A 17,638-nucleotide genomic window follows, 5' to 3' on the forward strand; every position below is an offset into this window, starting at 1 on the left:
GCTCCTGATCCTTGAACTCGTCAAATTGCCCACAATTGAACCAATCAGACACCGCTTATATCCTGAGATAAATGGATAATCATTCCTTAGTTCCATCATGGTAAGCGCTAGGGATTTGTCGCACACCCCCAAGCAGTCGACCGCGGAATTCGTCGATAGGAGCGTGCCAGCTAAGCTCAATGCGAATACGAGCACCAGGTTTTTCTAGATGATGGTCCCGTCAGTTCGTGATATCAGCACATCCCTCAGAAGCTCACATCTCCGTCCAAGATACCGCTTCTCGTTCCGCGTCTGGCAGCTTCACACCACTCTCATCGTTTCACCGTGACCCGTAGGGAAAAAATGGAACTACTAGCCCTCGTCGGCACGATCTTCGCCGTCGTAGTCGTCGGCTGCTACCTCCTCGAGTCCCTCTTCTTCCTCTCCAAGGACCCGCGGGAGCCAGACTACTTCCGGCCCAAGGTGCCACTCATCGGCCATCTCCTCGGCCTCAACAAGTACGGCGCCGGACGGTATTTTACAAAAATCGGGTCAGTGAGCTTCTCATGATTCATCTCTTTCATCGTTGTTTTCAACCAATGTTAACCCACACCCCGTATCCAGATCCCACACGAAATTCAAGATCTTCTCCGCGCCCATCTTCAACTTCAAGTTCTACGTCATCTCGGAGCGCAAGTTCATCGCCTCGATCCAGCGCAATGCCAAGACCATCTCTTTCGCGCCGTTCGCGGCCAAGGCGGCCCGGACGTTCAGCGGCGCCACCGAGAAGGCCGCGAGCCTGCAGGACCACCTCGAGGGCGGGCCCGAGGCCAAGGAATTCGACAGAGTCCAGCGCACCATGTTGGCTGCCGGTCCTGAACTCGACGAGATGAGCCACGTCGCGACCCGGGTGAAGCTCGAACTGGTCGATAAGCTGGCTGTTGACGCCACAAGATCGTCAGGCTCCGCCGCTGAGATTGATCTCTTTGCTTGGGTCAGGCATGCTGTCTCGATATCGTCAACGGAGGGCTTTTTTGGGCCCCTGAATCCTTTCAAGAATCCTGAGCACGAAGCTGACTTTTGGTGCGTGACGACTGTTGCGTCGGCCCCTTTTGATGTAACGAACTAATGCTGACCCTCTTGGCAAAACAGGACCTTCAGCGACAAGGCTCACATCCTCATCGGGGGCGACTTCATGGGCAACCTTTTCGCCAAAGAGGCGATGAAGGCCCGCGAGCGCAACGGTCAAAGATACGAGGAGTACGTCCGCCTCGGGGGTCTTGAACAGGCATCCGGGCTGATCAAGGGTCGCGCACGTGTGATGGAGGAGAACAATGTGTCGCAACGGGACATCGCCCGCCTCCACATCGGCTTCGATATCGCGATGCTCGCCAACTACGTCCCTACGACATGGTGGGCCGTGTTCGAGATCTTCTCCCGCCCTTGGCTTGTCGAAGAGATCCGTGAAGAGGTCCGCAAGGCCGTCAGGACGCAAGAGAACGGCGGCTTCACTCTGGACCTGTCCCTTCTCAAGTCCTCGTCGCCCCTTCTCCTCTCCTCGATCCAGGAGGCGCAGCGCCTGCACATGGTCCACGCGCACATCCGCGAGGTCCTCCGCGACACGACCATCACGGTGGACGACACCCCTCAGGTGCTGAAAAAGGGCAACTACGTCCAGCTCAACGGCATTCCCATCCTCCGCAGCGAGGAGACCTGGGGCGCCGACGCCGCGGACTTTGACGCCTACCGCTTTATTAAGATGAAGAAGAGGACCGAGGTCCCGGGCGTGGCGACGCCGGGCGACCTGCCGCCTCACTCGTTCCCCGTCTGGGGCGTCTCGCCGCACATCTGCCCCGCGCGGTGGTTCGCGACAGGCGGTACCATGGCTCTCATCGCGTTGATGGTGTTAAAGCTCGACATTGAGGCGGCGCCGGGGTCGAAGGGCGAGGGCTCCGCAGGGAGGGAGTGGAAGGTGCCTAAGCTCGGGGGCCTCTTCGTTGCGCTGCTCTCCCCTGAAGAGCCCGTTCCGGTCGTGGTTCGGCCGAGGGAAGAGTTTGCGGGCAAGTGGAACATCGAGACGGGAACCCCTGGGACTAGACTGCAGTTGTCAGTAGGATGAATAGATGTGCTCGGCAGTGTCTGATAAATTCTACTATAGAAAAGAAATTAGTCTGCAAGAGACTTTGAAAACACGTCAATATTCACAGCACTCAGCAACAATGGGAAATGCAAGGTGAGTTCTTCCAAGCTTTTGTTACATGTTCTCGGATACTAGACATACTAGATGAGGTAAGAGCAAATGGCCTTCTCGTCTTCGTTTTCGTTGGAATCTATCAATATGGTGTAATGGATTTCGTTGGTGGAGGAAATATCGCAGCTATTTCCTAGATTGTAATTGACTACTCGGTCAGCTAGTTCCCTCTGCTCGAACACTACCTAAAATATTACGCAGAAGACACGAAAATACAAGCCTCGTCGCTCCGAATGATTAGGAGGCCAGCTCGACAGGCAGGCTCTCAGCCCCGACCTCAACCACCCTAGTTTGTGACGACAACTCCAAGGGGGACCGCGACAACGTGTACATCTCTCGCGTCTCAGCGCCATGGTCAGTCAGATCCTTCTTTGTATCATGACCTCCGCCCCCGTAAGAGGAGTTTCCTTCTCCCGGGCCAAGGCTCGAGTGTGCAAGTTCTCCTGCTCTATTCTGCTTTCTCTTTTTTATGCACACGAATACGCAGCTGCCGAGGAGGACCAAGACCACTACTACAATCCCAATCGCAATGCCGGCGATGGCTCCGGTCGACAACCCAGTCGGCTTCGCGGCTCCCACACCATGAACGGGGACACGGCCGTACAGCGGAAACACGGGATGATTCACAACGATCGGCCCGCCGCTGGGGAGGTTCGAGAGCAAGACCTTCCTCCATGGCGTGGATACGATGCTCTCGCTCCCTCTGGTCGTAACGATGTTGTTGATACAGATCTCGGTCGGCGTAGTGAGGAGGCTGACGCACTCCCGATGGGGGATCTGTTTCTGGCCTGACGAGATGGAGAGGCAATCCCACCCGGAGGGGAAGCACCACGTCTGGAAGTATTGTTCCCCGCCCGCGCGCTGTACAGTAGTCACACAATCAGAGGTCCAGCCGCTGAGGCAGGTCGTGCCTGGGTAAGCCAGGCTCGGGATGTCACCAGCGTTGAAGACGATATAAGCACGCCTGGATCCTGCCGGACAGTACTTTCCACTGTGTTATCTAGGGTCAGGACCAAATGCTGAAAACATCGAAAAGCTTCCAAACCTCCTTATAGGTCTTCGGGAAGCACTGGGTCTGGATCGATGTCGTTATTTCTCCCACTAACTGCATGCCGTATGTCAGGGCCGGACAGACGGGCCGTTATCACGAGGCAACGGGGCCAGGGATGGGAGACATACGGTATAGGTGGGAGTCACCAGAGGTGCACTGGGGGGGGGGGGGGGCACCAGCGCCTCAACGAAAGGAGCCGGAGGATCATTTGACCGAACGGGGAGGAGTTAAGTAAAGGCGAGCGCCCTATTTACCTAAAGAGGGGAGGGAGGTAGGTCGAAATAACACAACCAACTGACCCTTACCTGCCCGTCAGCGACTCTGCCACTCTGTGCGAACCTAGCCTGTGACACCATAGCACGTGTAGCCCGATGTGATGTCTTCGAGTTTGGCCTCCTCGCACCGGATGGAGCGGGGGATAATTGAACATGTATTGTCTGAAGGCGTGAAAGGTTCCGTCTGTGGCAGCAGGGTATGCACCTGAGATAACGCGTACCACCTCAGGAATGTGCTGGGGATTCAGAAGGCAGTTTAATGCATGCATGTCCAGCCCCAAGGGTTTTGTTGGATAAATGCCAAGAGTGGCTATGTCGTGTAGTCTTGTGTTGCATGTAGTCTGCTAATCCCATGAGGCCATCTCCCCTTTATCCATCCATCCATCCATCCTCACCTTGTTCCTTCTGATCGAAGAAAAGATATCAAAATCTGTTGGTCATTTCTCTCGCAATTTCAAAATAGGTTACCTAGAAATATCATGCAAGGAAATGGAGTCAAACCACGATCTCACTTTGCGACTGTCACACGCACTTTGTGGCCACGACCTCTAACCACACCCACACTTCTAGCCCAGTGCACATTAGGCAACTAGCATAGCAAAATCAACCTATGCTCAACTAACTTGAAGGCTGTTACAAGGATCTATTTCACCAGAAGGTGTTCTTGAACCAACAAGGAGTTGGAAGAACAGGCTTAGAAGTACTTTATCAACATACAGGACCGAGAGAATTCAAGTATCACTTTTGTTACCTTGGCCTTCATGGACCTACTTTAATACCGGAATACAACTTAGCCTCAGAATAAAAGAAATTTCAATGCTCCCTTAAAACAAGTTGAAGACACCAAAGCTGATATGCCTGATGACTTATACGACATGCGTAGGCTATGGATAATAGACTGAGCAATGGCTCAATGCCCGTCGAAGCCGTACAGGAGCCAGCCCGTGAGTTCGAACGTTGACTTGTGTGGAAACAGATCATAGCTCAAGAGCCATACGCAAGGGTGAATTTGACAAGACACACAATTGATGATGCTGAACAGTCGTGATTTTACATCCAGGTACAGGACAACCAAATACAGGATTACAACCCACAATGCCCTGGCCCCGTCGTATGATTTAGCAGAAGGTAAATTGGTACGCCTTGCCCTGGGGTACTGAGTTCCCGTGGCTCACTTGCTTATGGACTGGGCACCATCACATTTGCCTACATGTGCCAACACCACTCTTGTGGGCAGGCTCTCTAGATGTGTGGACGATTGACTCTGCAGAATAAGCGATCAAAAGAAGAAGATTTCCGCTCCACCACTCTACCTTCTTCTTCTCATTGTTCGGCTGCAGCGTTATCCCCCGACCTCCCCCTTCTGCAAGATTGCTTTACCAACTTCGACTGCCACACCGTTGTTACATGCAGGCTTCTGGCGGGCATGCAAGTCAGCATCAGGCTGGCCAACAAAAAGCCGACCTCTCCACACCATGCAGTTCTCGGTGAGGCTTTATCATGTGCAACTTTAGACATCATTGGAGCGATAAATGCAAAGCCGTCTGTAATAGCCACGGTTACCATATGCGGCGCTATGCAGCTTTCGGGCAAACCCGATTGAGAATTGTCTCAAACAAGGCAACCTTGAAGATCAACAGCTCATGCGGTAATCGGCGTGATTTATGCGTGCTAACATTGGCATCCCATTGTGAAATGAGGAGGTATCTGTCTTCCCCGCCGAAAAAACGATCACTTGACCGGTCGTTCCTCGACTTTTGGATGGTTACATCGCCGGCAGGTTTCTTGATTGAAAAGCTTCCGTCGCCGCGCCCTTGCTGTGAAATCTCTGGTGATTTCCGCTACTCTCCTGCCTCTGTCGTATTTCTCCAGTAAGCCGAGCCCCTTTGAATTACCACACATTCTCTTCTGTCTCCGCATACTATCACCACTGAGGGGCGAGTCGCATCGTCAACCCCTCTCACATCGCCACCCCCCAGATTCGCCTTGATCAGTTGAAACTCCGTCACTGAGATCAATGAGTCTCGCAATGCCTCTCAGTGGGATGACAGACGCCGTGAAACAACATGCAGGCAGAATACGGGGTCGGATTTGCGAGAATGTTGACGAACAGGACTTCGTTCCGAACGACGCAATCAGCGAACTTGCTTCTCCAGAGTATGTCCGACATATCCTTAAAGCCAACCCACAGTATTTGCCGCAAGGCGTCTCGGTCAAAGACTTGGTGGACTATGTTGTCGACCAGAACAGGCCAGCCAAGAAGGTTTTCCTGATTTTGGTTTATTGTGATCTCTTGAGGTACCTCGGTTGTTTGCGTGTAGTCGGCTTCTGCGATCGCCATCTGCCGATTGAAACCTCGTGGGACGGACAACGAGAATGGTACAATGTACGCACTGGGCATGGGCAGCACAAAACCTGGCCATCTTTCAACACGTGGTTGGCGGGTCAGGTCGAGTCTTTCAAAAGCAAACAATGGGTTTTCATGGCACCGGTATTTGCTACCGACACCTTCGACTACATCATCCCGAGGAAGTGCCCGCTTCCGATCCAAAAAAGGACTGATCACTCGAAACGGGGCTACTCTGGCTCAGTCTTTGAAGTGAGGATCCATGAAGCCCATCTACAGGTATTTATTCATTGCTTCCTGCGCACAACAACCCACTTTGCCCTAACAACTGTCTCTAGATCAAACTCAAGGGCACATGCAAGCGAATTGCTTCGAAAGAGATGCATATCAACATGCAGGAGTACTATATGAAAGAAGCCGAATCTCTCCGTATAATTCGAGATTTGGACCACAATCATTTGATCCAACCATTGGCCGCCTACACCAAGGGTGAGCTCCAAGGATTCTTGTTTCCGTGGGCTGAAGGTGGAAACTTGAAAGAGTTCTGGGGAAGCGAAAGGAGGCTGGCTGCAGCAGACCCAAGACTTATGAGATGGGTTCTGTATCAGCTTTGCGGGCTTTGTGAAGCCACCAGAGAACTTCATAAGAAGAACTGCCGCCATACAGACCTGAAGCCTGAGAACATCCTGTTGTTCCGTGAAGGTGGACAGCCAGGAACCTTGCGAATCGCCGATGTCGGCCTTGCCAGAATACACGACGATGAAACCCGGCAACGCCAGGCGATTACCAAGGCAAAGACTGGCAGCGTGCGATATGAGCCCCCTGAGTTGGGGCGAGTAAAGCAACTCTCTCGCGTCTTCGACGTCTGGTGTCTTGGTTGTGTCTTCCTCGAGTTTCTGATCTGGACGGTCTATGGCTGGAGCAAGCTGAACGATTTTTCCAGGGAGACGACGCGATTCTGGGAGCATTCAGCCGATGGCCAACTCCAGCAAGACCAACAGGTGAAGAGACTAATCACAGACATGTTCAGCGATCTAAACAGTGGCAATACCGGGTCCCAAAGTGCGTTGAAAGATTGTTTGGCATTGGTGACTGGGAGGATGCTAGTGCCAGACCCGAACGAGCGGGCAGAAGTCGCATCTGTCCATTCCGAACTGGAAAGGATCTGTGATTTGGGAAATAGGGAGGAACGCTACCTTCTGAACAGAAGCCTAACCAGTCTAACTCCCTGGCTGAGGAAACGATGAAACGACGCTAATGAAGCCGCTGCAGTCCCGGAATCAACAAACGTCAATAGCCCTGGCACTGTCAGTCTGAACACAGGAAAGCTTGAGATTCCTGTGACGTCGGTGCATGCACAAGAAGTGAGTGGCACAATATCCAATTATTCTAGTGCAGGGGCTAATCAGAAATCGTTTAGTATGTTGGTCATCATATCTTATCGTGGAAATGCTTCAGAGGCTGATGTGATCATCAGAATGTTGTGACCCTCCAGCCCAGTTCCATGCGTGCAATCCACTTTGGGTTGTGCTCTGTGGGACGAACGATGACAAGACGCTGCTGACCTTTTTTCCTAGGTGGTCAGCGAGCGTCAATTGTCATTGACGTTGAATGTTGCTAAACTTTACAGTCCGTACGTAGGCACTTTGTTTTCCCCATCTGTTGTTGTTGTTGTTGTTGTTGTTGTTGTTGTTGTTGCCTAATTGAAGCCATTTGAAATAGGAAGCTCGGAAGCTGAATGATCAGTGGCAATCACGAAGCGACAATGATTTCGCCCGACACCTTTTCGACACCCTTTGCCATGACGCGGCTTCAACCCCGAAGCTCTCCTCTGAGTTGTGCCCTACATGTGTCGACACTTGGGCCAATATTTGGGACACGGAATTCTCAATTTCCGATCAGATGGCCGAGCTTCGCAAACGATCCGAAGACTGTACTCTTTGCAGTCTGCTTTACCAGGCGGCGAAGGACGTTGGCCTCAGCGATAGCGACAATCTCAGATGCCATCGAGTGGAGTCGACGATACGAGTAGAGCCTGATGGCCCAACTATTTTATCCATCTACGCCGACCCTGGTAGGTTTACTTTTTTTTTAGTTTCCCTGCGGTCAGATCTTCGGCATTGGATGTTACATGTATTGTGATTGACGATCCATCTATTAATTTACTACCTACCTAGATGACCATGACCCAGCCCCATCTTACGCGCAACTGGGTTACGCCCAACTCCCGCAACCGAGCAGCGACTTTCAAATCGCACTGTTCAAGGAATGGCTACGAGTGTGCCAAGAACAGCACAACCACCAGTTCAAGTGCGAGGATGAGTTCCCTACCCGCGTTCTTGACGTTGGAACCCCGGAACACCCCCAAATTCGCCTTCGTGATGGGACAGAAGCCATCTCGAAGCGTTATGTTGCGTTGAGTCACTGCTGGGGTACCGGGCCGTGTTTCAAAACCCTCAAGAACAACATCGATCATTTCAAGAAGCACATCGAATTCGAGGAGCTCCCAAAGACCTTCAGAGATGCCGTCAAAGTTACCAGGGCTCTAGGCTTCCACTATCTCTGGATCGATTCCCTGTGCATCATTCAAGATGACCTCCTTGATTGGGAACGAGAAGCCGCCTCCATGGGGCATGTTTTCAGCTCTGCCAGCGTCACGATTGCTGCTAGCTCTGCCAGGTCATCTGCCGAGGGCTTTTTGCCAGCCAAAAGGGAGCGGCAACCACGTGTCACCGTCAGAACAGCGTCAAAAGGGACCGCCTTTATCTGCACGTCCATCAATGACTTTCACCAGGACGTTGAGAAGTCTGCTCTGAACAAACGGGGTTGGGTCTTGCAGGAGAGAGCGCTCGCACGTCGCACCCTTCACTTTACGTCATCTCAAGTCTATTGGGAGTGTGGAAACGGTATTCACTGCGAAAGCATGATGAAGCTGGGGAAGTAAGTTTTCATCCCTGCTGCTGACGGAATTTGAATCCCTTTTGGGAAATTTAGCTAATCAACTATTCAAGTCCCAGAGCTGCCTTCCTAGGAGATTCTGACTTCCCGAACTCGGCTCTGGGCTATTTCAAGGGAGCAAGAATCCTTCTTTTTCAGAATCTGTACCAGACATACTCAGCGCTCGATTTCACCCACATGACTGATCGCTCCATCGCCATCAAGGGCCTTGAGGAAAGACTCGTAAAGGCCTTCAACACCAAAGGTGGCTTCGGAATCTTCGAACGGTACTTGCACAGGAGTCTCCTTTGGCAAAGGGATAGCGAGTCAGCTTTGGTCCACATCGCTCATCCTCCGGGGAGACACATACCCTCTTGGTCTTGGATGGCATACAGCGGCCGTATCTCTTATTTGGAAGCGCCATTTGATCGAATCGAGTGGCAAGATCATGTTCAGTCACCTCTCACCAGCGAAAGCGGACTCAAGCAGCACTGGAAGGCTGACCAAATTTCCATCGTCAGTCACACGCTACGAGGTCCCATGAGGAAGCTGAAGCTGGAAGCAACAGAGCTGGATGAAAGGATAACCTTTGACCAAGAAGAACGGACAGCAGTCAGAGATCTGCGGTGTATTGTCCTTGGGGTAAAAAGATTGGCAAGCCTGTCAGCAATTGCGGAACACTACGTTCTTATCATCAAACCAGCTTCATCCGGAGAAACAAAACAGTACACAAGGGCGGGGGTGGGCAGTTTGCTTCCGGAGCACATATCGGAGGACGCCGAAATTGAAGTTTTTGTATCTTAGGCCCAGCCTATTTGTTTCGTCTCCTGTTTCCTTCCACCGTATAACTGTGTCTGACATAGCTTCCAGTAAAACATGACGTGTCACGTACAGCAAGATGTTGCACATGAATTTTCCAAACTCGCTTCGTTTTGCAGCGCCGAAGATATCTTCAAACTGTGTTTCGATCCGGCCCCCTAGGCATTGCTCGGTGGGGCATCGCAAAACCGTCGCCTTCTCTTATTTGAAGAACCCGTTGGAGGGAAACATCATGATGGGCGACAGGGAGCCACCGGGACGCCATGGGGGACGGGGTTGCTGAACGACTGGGCTAGCCTGCGGAGAATGTCAGGTTCTTAAGCCGGATGATGAGCTTGAGAGACACGTTTCCTGATTACATACCGCTTACATACCGCTTGCCATTTCCTCAAGTGATGCCTTTTCTTCTTTCGTACATGAATCGTTCACCCGAATGATGTAAACACTGTGCCGCATTTCCACGGTGAAGGTATCAACCTGCAGACAACTCTCGAGGACCTGAATAAGATCCGCCGAGCTCACAAGGTTTGAATGTATCTCAAAGGTGTCTTTCAAGCTGTCGCTGGCGACGTTCTCTGAGCTGGTCACTTTTGTCGAACTCTGGACGGATGTCATCTCAGTGGCTGGTGTGTGGTGAATGGAGCTTGATATTCCGGCACACTTCGGACCTTTTGGAAATGATGAACTAAAGTCGATATGGTGACGATGAGAAGAAGGTACGCCAAACAGAGGGCCTAAACATGGTATGTCCGCCAGTTTTCATTGTCGCCTTTGCCCGAGGGGCAAAGGCGAGACACGTGTGTGCTACGAAGTAGAAAAACTCGGCTCAAAGTTCCAGGCGAATGTCAGACCACCTAGAAGACGAGGCGGCCTATGAGCATTGCTGCCTGGAGCCAAACTGCAGAAAGCCTCCCGTGCTGACCACCCTCTTCACCTGCAATTAGTATTTTTGTCAACGCGGCCCAGGCTACGGCTGATGCGTCTAAGGAAAGGAAAACGGAAAAACTTGTGTTGGAGACCGCGGCTTTCGGCGGGGGTTAGTGCTGATCTAATTTAATACATTGCGTCTCTGTCACACAATGCACAGCCTAGGGAGCCCGTACCGGCGGTCAACCTAGGCAAAACATCCGGGCAGCCTTGTGTTCATTTCCAGTAAGGTTCGTAGTCTGAAGAGAGCTCACCGAGAGCTATGAGCCATGCAACAGGCTACGGGGAGGCAGAGAAAGTGTGCCTTACATCTCGGTAACCATGAGCTGCTGATAGTGCTGGAGGATCAATCTGCAGTTTTTCAGCTCAGCTTCATAACTCCCCGTTACCAAACATAGGTTTGAAGCCTTGGCGTTAAGCTGAGCACAGAAAAGTCGATAAACAAGCTAGGCTTTACTGTTGTACTTAAAATTCGATTTTTTATATAAAGGAAAAGGTGATGGAGAACACCAACCGAGACATGCTAAAAGCTTAGGTTACCTATTAACATAGCTGCTTTGGTTAGCTAAAATTCTGTTCAAGTGCGCATATTTCGGTTTTCAACTTCCAAGATCACAATGGAACGGCCAACGACACCTAACGAAGAATCAGGAGGGGGAAAGTATGGGGTTGAGTTCTCGTTCTCCCTCGATGCTCCAGATAACACAAGGGCTTCAACATTTTGCAGGGATTCTCTGATTCAGTCCGAAGAACTCCTACACCGGATTCCATCTTCCACAGAAGCAGAAGATCGACCCAGATTGGGCCAGCCATCGGTTCTCGACAACCATTTCCCATCACCCAGCATCCCACCTCCAGGGACAGGGGAGAGATCCGTCTGGGGAAAGATAATCCATAACCATGACGATTATCCGGACTCCCCTCAAATAGCCTCTGATTCTGGGTACTCGGACCATATCTCTGTCGAAGACCGGGACCGTTATTCCCCCACGCCAGGCCATCCGCAACCACCGATCACTGCCAAAAAGATCGCCAACTGGATGAGGAGCTCATATATAACATCTGCCCAAGACCAACACGACTTCCTACCTTGCGAAAAACTGCGCGAAATCATCAGCCCAGATGTACTTCGCACGCTCTTCCGGGGAACGTTCGACTACAATGACGCGGCAATAGAGGTCTTGATAAGTAAAGTTCTTAGTCAACAAAACACACTGGGAAATCAGCCTCAGCCCTCACGGCACAAAATCATTGCGATCCTTGTCTTAATGGACAAGATAGCCCTCATTGAGGGTTTCATACGAGGAGATATCAAGGACGATGACCTACCACTAAAGATCAAGAGAACCAAAGTCGAGAACTTCGAAGTCACGGTGCAACTTTGCAAGAAGTGGGAAACCGACCCTTCAGACGGTTCCAAGTCTGTCGAGCATCTAGAGTCTCTGGAGTGCCTGGACTCTTGGTCTTTCAACGATATGGAAGACTTTGAGGCCCGACAGAAGACGATATGCACTCCCTTCTTCGAACTGCCGGGAGACAAACTTCGCTTTTACAACCTCAGAGACCGGCCTACACTTCCCTTTCTAGAATATGATCAACCCCAGGTAGGCGGCTATGGGAGCGTGAGGAAAGTCAGGATTCATCACACCCATTACAGCCACAAAGAGGTCTGTAAGGTTTTGGAACTTCCCTTCGTTGTAGGGCCGAACTCTGACAGTGTTTTTCAGGTACAAGAAGGTGCCAGCAGACACTTCGCAGTCAAGGAGCTCCATAGCGTCACGGAAGCAGCATATCGCGAAGAGATAGAATTATTCGAGAAGATTGGAGTGCGAGGCCCAGCCCAAGATCCGAGGCATTTACTCCAGCTCCAATTCAGTTACCTACACGGCGACCACTACTTCCTCGTTTTCCCCTGGGCCGACGGAAACCTCCGAGAATTTTGGCGGGAAAATCACAGCTTCAAGCCCGGCATTAGAGACCATGTTCTTTGGTTCTTCAAACAATGCAAAGGACTAGTGGGAGCTCTACACAAGATACACCACTACACTAGCATGTCGATCCCCAAGGCGAACATCAAAGCCAGGATAGACGATCTGAAACAAGGTAAGAAGCTCAAAGACTGGGGACGACACGGAGACATCAAACCCGAGAACATTCTTTGGTTTCAACAATACGAAAACATGACGGACTTCTTAGTGATTTCCGACTTTGGGCTTACGAGGTTCAATACCACAAAATCGAGGTCAAAGGTGCCTCAAGATGCCATTGCTGGCTATTCTGGCACATATAGACCCCCCGAACTTGATCTCGGGACATCTATATCGCCGAAATATGACATATGGTCCTTGGGGTGTGTTTTTCTTGAGTTCGTTTCTTGGTTCATCCTGGGAGATACCAAGACGCGGGGCGACTTTACAGATCAACGCCTCCGAAGCGAGGAGAACACTAATCTTAAAGAAGACAAGTTTTTCGTACTCGGTGAGGCCTCAGATTCTATCCGATATCGCGAAGCAAAGGTCAAACCTTCCGTCGTTAGTGTAAGCCTTCTATTCATTGCATAAATATGTCACTTGGCGTTGATGCAGAGGGGTTGGACTCGATAGAGAATAGAAAACTGATTGATTAACAGTGGATCGCTGAACTCCATGCACAGAAAAGATGTACGGAGCCGCTGCATGAGCTTCTGGACTTTATCGAATTTGGAATGTTGCAACCCGACCCGAAATATCGATCAGCATGTGGACAGATCATGAGTGAAATTACGTACCTATTGGAAAGGTGCAAACGAGAGCCCGAATATGCTACACGAGGCAAAGCCGGCACGCGAAACCCAGCAAGATTTCGATCCTCCGAAAGCACAACCCAGGCTGTAAATGTATGTTCCTCTCCATGACCCTCATCTAGAAATTTGCATCTTTCTTAAGTACATGCACTTACGGACCCTCAAGCATTCCGACGAGATTCAAGCCCCTGCAGAAGAGGATTTTCGCCATGCGATTGCGCCAGCAAGCTCGAAAGAGCCGACAGATATTTTCACTTCTCCCACACTAGTGTTGAATGTCAGCGGTACGAAGAACTTACCAAGTCGCCTTTCTACGACTATTCCGCCGTATCAAGGTATGAACGGGGGACTTTTCGGATCTGGCTCACAGTTCGACGGACTCTAGCCACGGATGCGTAAAATATGCGTTATTCTCTGAGGAGAGTGCAGTAACATTCGCTCTAGTGATAAAAGGGACGTGAGATGTGTTTACAATTGTTCGAGTAAATGTTCTGCTGAGGAATTGCCAACTGAATTTCATGTATGTTTGTAGCAACTGGCAACAAAATAAAGACAAGGTTTGACTGCATCAGCGGGAAGTCCCCATCAGGGGCTAGTTCTGGAGAATAGGTTTTTCTCGAGAAAGTCTTCTCCGGCGAAGTTAGACGTTGCGGCTTGTAGAGACCCCGAAATACATAGTATAAAAGGCAGACTTGTAGTTGCACATCGGGTCGGAATCGTCAAACTGGGTGTTTTGAAAGCAGTCCTGAACATTCATGACGCCATTTTGAAGCTAATACAATTCTTACGCTAGCAATGACTGGTGACTTTCCGTCGTTTCAATATGAGATTTTGTCGGAGGTGTTGGTGGTATTGTCGATGAGATGTAAGATGAATGGATATGGTGGCATTCGGTGGCTGTGGAGGAGTTAGATGAATTAATTCTGAGGGAAAAGAACTGTGAGTATTATTGTGGTGTGAGGGGCTTTTGGCTACTGTTCTAGTTATTCCTGTCTTCACTTGTCCATGTGGTTTAACCGGCCCTGAATTTGGTAAACAGTTCTAAGTTAGCGATTAGGCGCTGGCGCTTGCGCCGACACTGTTGTCCCCGTTCACCCAGGCATCACTTTACCAGCTCGAAAGCAGCAGCTTTAGGGTGAGCGGTTTGGTGAGATAATCGCACTTTAACATCAGAGTGAGCTGCTACTAACGGGGTGTAGACGATTGGTGAGGTCACCATGGCCTCCCGAGCTTCCTGGTATCAAGGTCTAATGCATAAGGAAGCTGATTTGGAACACATATGAGGCTGCTTGATTGACGGAAGGTTGAAAGAATGCAATGATTAAGTCGAGAAGCCGGTGTTATAGCGATGGGCAGAATAAGAACTCATCGCCGACGAACGTAGGAATTACCATCTTTACACGAACGAAGTCAATAAATCTGAATTGCGTTGTGAGACAGGCTTGATTTGCGTTGTGTTAGTTACGATGCCGTCTAGCCGAATAAGGAGTTATCTAGTTGCACAGTGCAAGGTGATACTAATTACCCCGGGATCGAGATGGTGTGAATTACCAGTTACATGAGGCATGACGCAAGGGCAACGATACACTAGGGTCTGAATTTTTTTTTTCTTTTCTTTTCAGGAGTACTCTGTAACTATTACTGACAAATTTCGGGTTCGTAGAAGTACTGGGGGACCTGTCGGACAAGTGGAACATGATAGCAGTCGCCAGTTGAGGTTACAGCCGTAGTCACTCATCATGTGTGAGCTGCATTTGAGGATATTGGTTCGAGCTATTAATAACACTGCGATGGCGGGTCTCGGAAATTCCACCAGAGCTTGAGAAGCAAGCATCGCTCACCCTGGTATATAGGCCGGTCCGATTGTTGCAGATAGACGCAGTGAAGCGACAGCCTTTCTGTTAAGACTTTGCTGTTAGTAGCAAGCCGGCAGTTACGCCTCAGCCAAGAGCCAACTTTGACAAGGGTTGCAAACTTGATTTTGTAGAAACGAACCACTAGATTCACATAGACGATCGTCTCTGTAAACCTCTAGTACAGAGTGTTGCTTGGTTTGCACTTTATTGTTGTCGGTGGGTCAGATGGATGACACCATCGTCAACGGTTCTGACCTTCTTGATGGGGACAAGCGACTGATTAGATAAGAGAGGATTCAGGCCCATAGCAACGGACCCGATAAGATAAATGAAGCATCGGGCCCGTATCGGCGTCGACTCATTCGCCGGACCCAATTGGAGCTCCCCGCCAGGTGGTACCTGCGTCGGTTGAAGATACGTACCTATCTCAGGTACCTGCCTCCCCAAGGCCGAGGGAAGCTCCAGCTGTCTTCAACCTCTCCCAAACATCCTTCTCCTCCGCCTCTACTTCCGCTTCCTCCACGCCGCCTTATCCTTCCCCCCATCCTCACCCATACACCATCGTCGCATCATCGCAGGTCTCCGTTTCCGATACTGCACCGCTGCATTGGTCCAGGTCAATGAACCGCTTCCTCCTGTCCCACTCCAACACCGCCGTCCAAGCAACGCATCCCCTCGACGACTCGCCCGCCATGACTAAACACACTCCGGACTCTCTCCGCTCCCGCGTCTCTTCGCTCTCCCTCCGCCTCCAAGCAATGGAGACCGCCGAAGCTCTCTCGCGCTCCCAGTCCCCGGCGCCCTCCATGTCCGCTTCGATCTCGATGCCGTCCTCCTCTGCGCCGGTCACGGCCTCGAAGCCCTTCCTCCTCGCCGACATGAACGGCCGCTCGCCCGCCCAGAACCCCGTTTGCGAGTCATGCTGGAATAGCCTCCGCTACAGTGAGGTCAAGCAGACCACCCGCGCTGCCCACCCGTCCGCATGCAAGCTCTGCGCCGTCGCCGCCGGCAAGCCCGAGGCTTACACCCAGCCCTTTGTCGACTTCCTCTCCGAGAACCCCACAATCTTCCACGCCGTCTCCTACTTCAAGGACAAGCTCGCCGCCGCCGGCTTCACCGAGCTTCCCGCGCGCGAGAGCTGGGCCGACAAGCTGCAGCCCGGCGGCAAGTACTGGACCACCCGCAACGGCTCTGCCCTCATCGCCTTCACCGTCGGTAAGGCCTACAAGCCCGGTAACGGCGTCGCCATGGTCGCCGGCCACATCGATGCCCTCACCGCCAAGCTCAAGCCCGTGAGCTCCAAGCCCACCCGCGCCGGCTACCTCCAGCTCGGCGTCGCCCCTTATGCCGGCGCCCTCAACCAGACCTGGTGGGACCGCGACCTGTCCATCGGCGGCCGCGTCGTCGTTCGTGACGAGTCCTCTCACAAGACCACCACGAAGCTCGTGCGCCTCGACTGGCCCATCGCCCGCATCCCGACCCTGGCGCCGCACTTTGGTGTCGGCATGATGGGCCAGAACAACCCCGAGACCCAGGCCGTGCCCATCATCGGCCTTGAGTCCACCGACTCCTCTTCGGCCGCCGTCGAGCCCCTCGGCCCCAAGGGCGCCTTCGTCAACACCCAGCCCCCGAAGCTCGTCAAGCTCATCTCCAAGGAGCTCGGTCTCGCCTCGCCGACCCAGATTCTCAACTGGGAGCTCGAGCTGTACGACTCCCAGCCCGCGCAGACTGGTGGCCTCGACCGCGAGTTCATCTTTGGTGGCCGTATCGACGACAAGCTCTGCTCCTGGGCCGCCCTCACCGGCCTCCTCGCTGCCGAGTCAGACCCTTCTGACGGCGTCATCAAGCTCGTCGCACTGTTCGACGACGAGGAGATCGGCTCCCTCCTCCGCCAGGGCGCCCGCGGCAACTTTCTGCCGCTGACGATTGAGCGCGCCGTCGAGTCCCTCAGCGGCGCCGCCGATGTTGCCTTCGGTACTGACGTGCTCTGCCGCACCTTCGCCTCGTCCTTCCTGCTCTCGGCCGACGTGACGCATGCCGGCAACCCCAACTTCCTCGGCTACTACCTCGACGAGCACGTGCCGCGCCTCAACGTGGGCATCGCCATCTGCGGCGACAGCAACGGCCACATGACGACAGATGCCGTATCGACGGCCATCCTGCAGCGCGTCGGCGAGCTCAGCGGCGCACCGACCCAGACATTCCAGATCCGCAACGACACTCGCAGCGGCGGCACCGTGGGCCCCATGCTCAGCGCCGCCATGGGCGTCAGAGCCGCCGACGCCGGCCTGCCTCAGCTGAGCATGCACTCGATCCGCGCCACGACGGGCGCACTGGACCCCGGCCTGGGTGTCAAGTTCTTCAAGGGCTTCCTGGACCACTGGGAGAAGGTTGACGGCGAGTGGCACTAAACT

General features: G+C 52.3%; 7 protein-coding genes across 7 annotated transcripts; 5 read left to right on the plus strand and 2 right to left on the minus strand.

The window, feature by feature from the left end:
• The first annotated feature begins 170 nt into the window (after positions 1-170).
• CDEST_04316 (Putative cytochrome P450) lies at positions 171-2,166 on the plus strand. The gene is made up of 3 exons (XM_062920475.1): positions 171-530; positions 604-1,062; positions 1,132-2,166. The coding sequence occupies exons 1-3, from the start codon at positions 343-345 to the stop codon at positions 2,096-2,098; spliced, it is 1,614 nt and encodes a 537-aa protein (XP_062776526.1). The 5' UTR covers positions 171-342; the 3' UTR covers positions 2,099-2,166.
• A 301-nt stretch (positions 2,167-2,467) lies between these two features.
• Positions 2,468-3,341, minus strand: CDEST_04317 (uncharacterized protein; the record flags this gene model as incomplete). The annotated part of the gene is made up of 2 exons (XM_062920476.1): positions 2,468-3,214; positions 3,276-3,341. The coding sequence occupies 2 exons, from the start codon at positions 3,339-3,341 to the stop codon at positions 2,468-2,470; spliced, it is 813 nt and encodes a 270-aa protein (XP_062776527.1).
• A 2,072-nt stretch (positions 3,342-5,413) lies between these two features.
• Positions 5,414-7,425, plus strand: CDEST_04318 (Putative serine/threonine-protein kinase, active). Its single transcript, XM_062920477.1, has 3 exons — positions 5,414-6,182; positions 6,242-7,121; positions 7,176-7,425. Exons 1-3 carry the CDS (start codon positions 5,574-5,576, stop codon positions 7,388-7,390), a joined length of 1,704 nt encoding a protein of 567 aa, XP_062776528.1. The 5' UTR covers positions 5,414-5,573; the 3' UTR covers positions 7,391-7,425.
• Positions 7,426-7,428: 3 nt separating this feature from the next.
• CDEST_04319 (Putative heterokaryon incompatibility) lies at positions 7,429-9,687 on the plus strand. Its single transcript, XM_062920478.1, has 4 exons — positions 7,429-7,536; positions 7,630-7,977; positions 8,081-8,843; positions 8,915-9,687. Exons 1-4 carry the CDS (start codon positions 7,515-7,517, stop codon positions 9,642-9,644), a joined length of 1,863 nt encoding a protein of 620 aa, XP_062776529.1. The 5' UTR covers positions 7,429-7,514; the 3' UTR covers positions 9,645-9,687.
• A 1-nt stretch (position 9,688) lies between these two features.
• CDEST_04320 (uncharacterized protein) lies at positions 9,689-10,463 on the minus strand. The gene is made up of 2 exons (XM_062920479.1): positions 10,034-10,463; positions 9,689-9,975 (listed from the first exon to the last, which is right to left on the minus strand). Exons 1-2 carry the CDS (start codon positions 10,272-10,274, stop codon positions 9,890-9,892), a joined length of 327 nt encoding a protein of 108 aa, XP_062776530.1. The 5' UTR covers positions 10,275-10,463; the 3' UTR covers positions 9,689-9,889.
• Positions 10,464-11,203: 740 nt separating this feature from the next.
• On the plus strand, positions 11,204-13,147 carry CDEST_04321 (Putative protein kinase; the record flags this gene model as incomplete). The annotated part of the gene is made up of 1 exon (XM_062920480.1): positions 11,204-13,147. The coding sequence occupies one exon, from the start codon at positions 11,204-11,206 to the stop codon at positions 13,145-13,147; it is 1,944 nt and encodes a 647-aa protein (XP_062776531.1).
• A 2,552-nt stretch (positions 13,148-15,699) lies between these two features.
• Positions 15,700-17,637, plus strand: CDEST_04322 (Putative peptidase M18). Its single transcript, XM_062920481.1, has one exon. The coding sequence runs from the start codon at positions 15,845-15,847 to the stop codon at positions 17,633-17,635; it is 1,791 nt and encodes a 596-aa protein (XP_062776532.1). The 5' UTR covers positions 15,700-15,844; the 3' UTR covers positions 17,636-17,637.
• Position 17,638: the final 1 nt, after the last annotated feature.

Source organism: Colletotrichum destructivum, chromosome 3, assembly GCF_034447905.1.
Source record: "Colletotrichum destructivum chromosome 3, complete sequence".
Classification (NCBI taxonomy): domain Eukaryota; kingdom Fungi; phylum Ascomycota; class Sordariomycetes; order Glomerellales; family Glomerellaceae; genus Colletotrichum; species Colletotrichum destructivum.

What these genes read in the sequence shown, in the direction of transcription:
- CDEST_04322 (XM_062920481.1), top strand. Translation starts at nt 15,845, where the DNA reads ATGAACCGCTTCCTCCTGTCCCACTCCAACACCGCCGTCCAAGCAACG.
- CDEST_04318 (XM_062920477.1), top strand. Translation starts at nt 5,574, where the DNA reads ATGAGTCTCGCAATGCCTCTCAGTGGGATGACAGACGCCGTGAAACAA. An exon ending in TCCATGAAGCCCATCTACAG is followed by an intron (nt 6,183 to 6,241) that starts GTATTTATTCAT and finishes AACTGTCTCTAG; the next exon opens with ATCAAACTCAAGGGCACATG. An exon ending in TCTGAACAGAAGCCTAACCA is followed by an intron (nt 7,122 to 7,175) that starts GTCTAACTCCCT and finishes AAGCCGCTGCAG; the next exon opens with TCCCGGAATCAACAAACGTC.
- CDEST_04319 (XM_062920478.1), top strand. Translation starts at nt 7,515, where the DNA reads ATGTTGCTAAACTTTACAGTCC. An exon ending in GTTGCTAAACTTTACAGTCC is followed by an intron (nt 7,537 to 7,629) that starts GTACGTAGGCAC and finishes TGAAATAGGAAG; the next exon opens with CTCGGAAGCTGAATGATCAG. An exon ending in AGCATGATGAAGCTGGGGAA is followed by an intron (nt 8,844 to 8,914) that starts GTAAGTTTTCAT and finishes CAACTATTCAAG; the next exon opens with TCCCAGAGCTGCCTTCCTAG.
- CDEST_04316 (XM_062920475.1), top strand. Translation starts at nt 343, where the DNA reads ATGGAACTACTAGCCCTCGTCGGCACGATCTTCGCCGTCGTAGTCGTC. An exon ending in CGGTATTTTACAAAAATCGG is followed by an intron (nt 531 to 603) that starts GTCAGTGAGCTT and finishes CCCCGTATCCAG; the next exon opens with ATCCCACACGAAATTCAAGA. An exon ending in GAGCACGAAGCTGACTTTTG is followed by an intron (nt 1,063 to 1,131) that starts GTGCGTGACGAC and finishes TTGGCAAAACAG; the next exon opens with GACCTTCAGCGACAAGGCTC.
- CDEST_04320 (XM_062920479.1), bottom strand. Translation starts at nt 10,274, where the DNA reads ATGACATCCGTCCAGAGTTCGACAAAAGTGACCAGCTCAGAGAACGTC. An exon ending in ACTTGAGGAAATGGCAAGCG is followed by an intron (nt 9,976 to 10,033) that starts GTATGTAAGCGG and finishes ATCCGGCTTAAG; the next exon opens with AACCTGACATTCTCCGCAGG.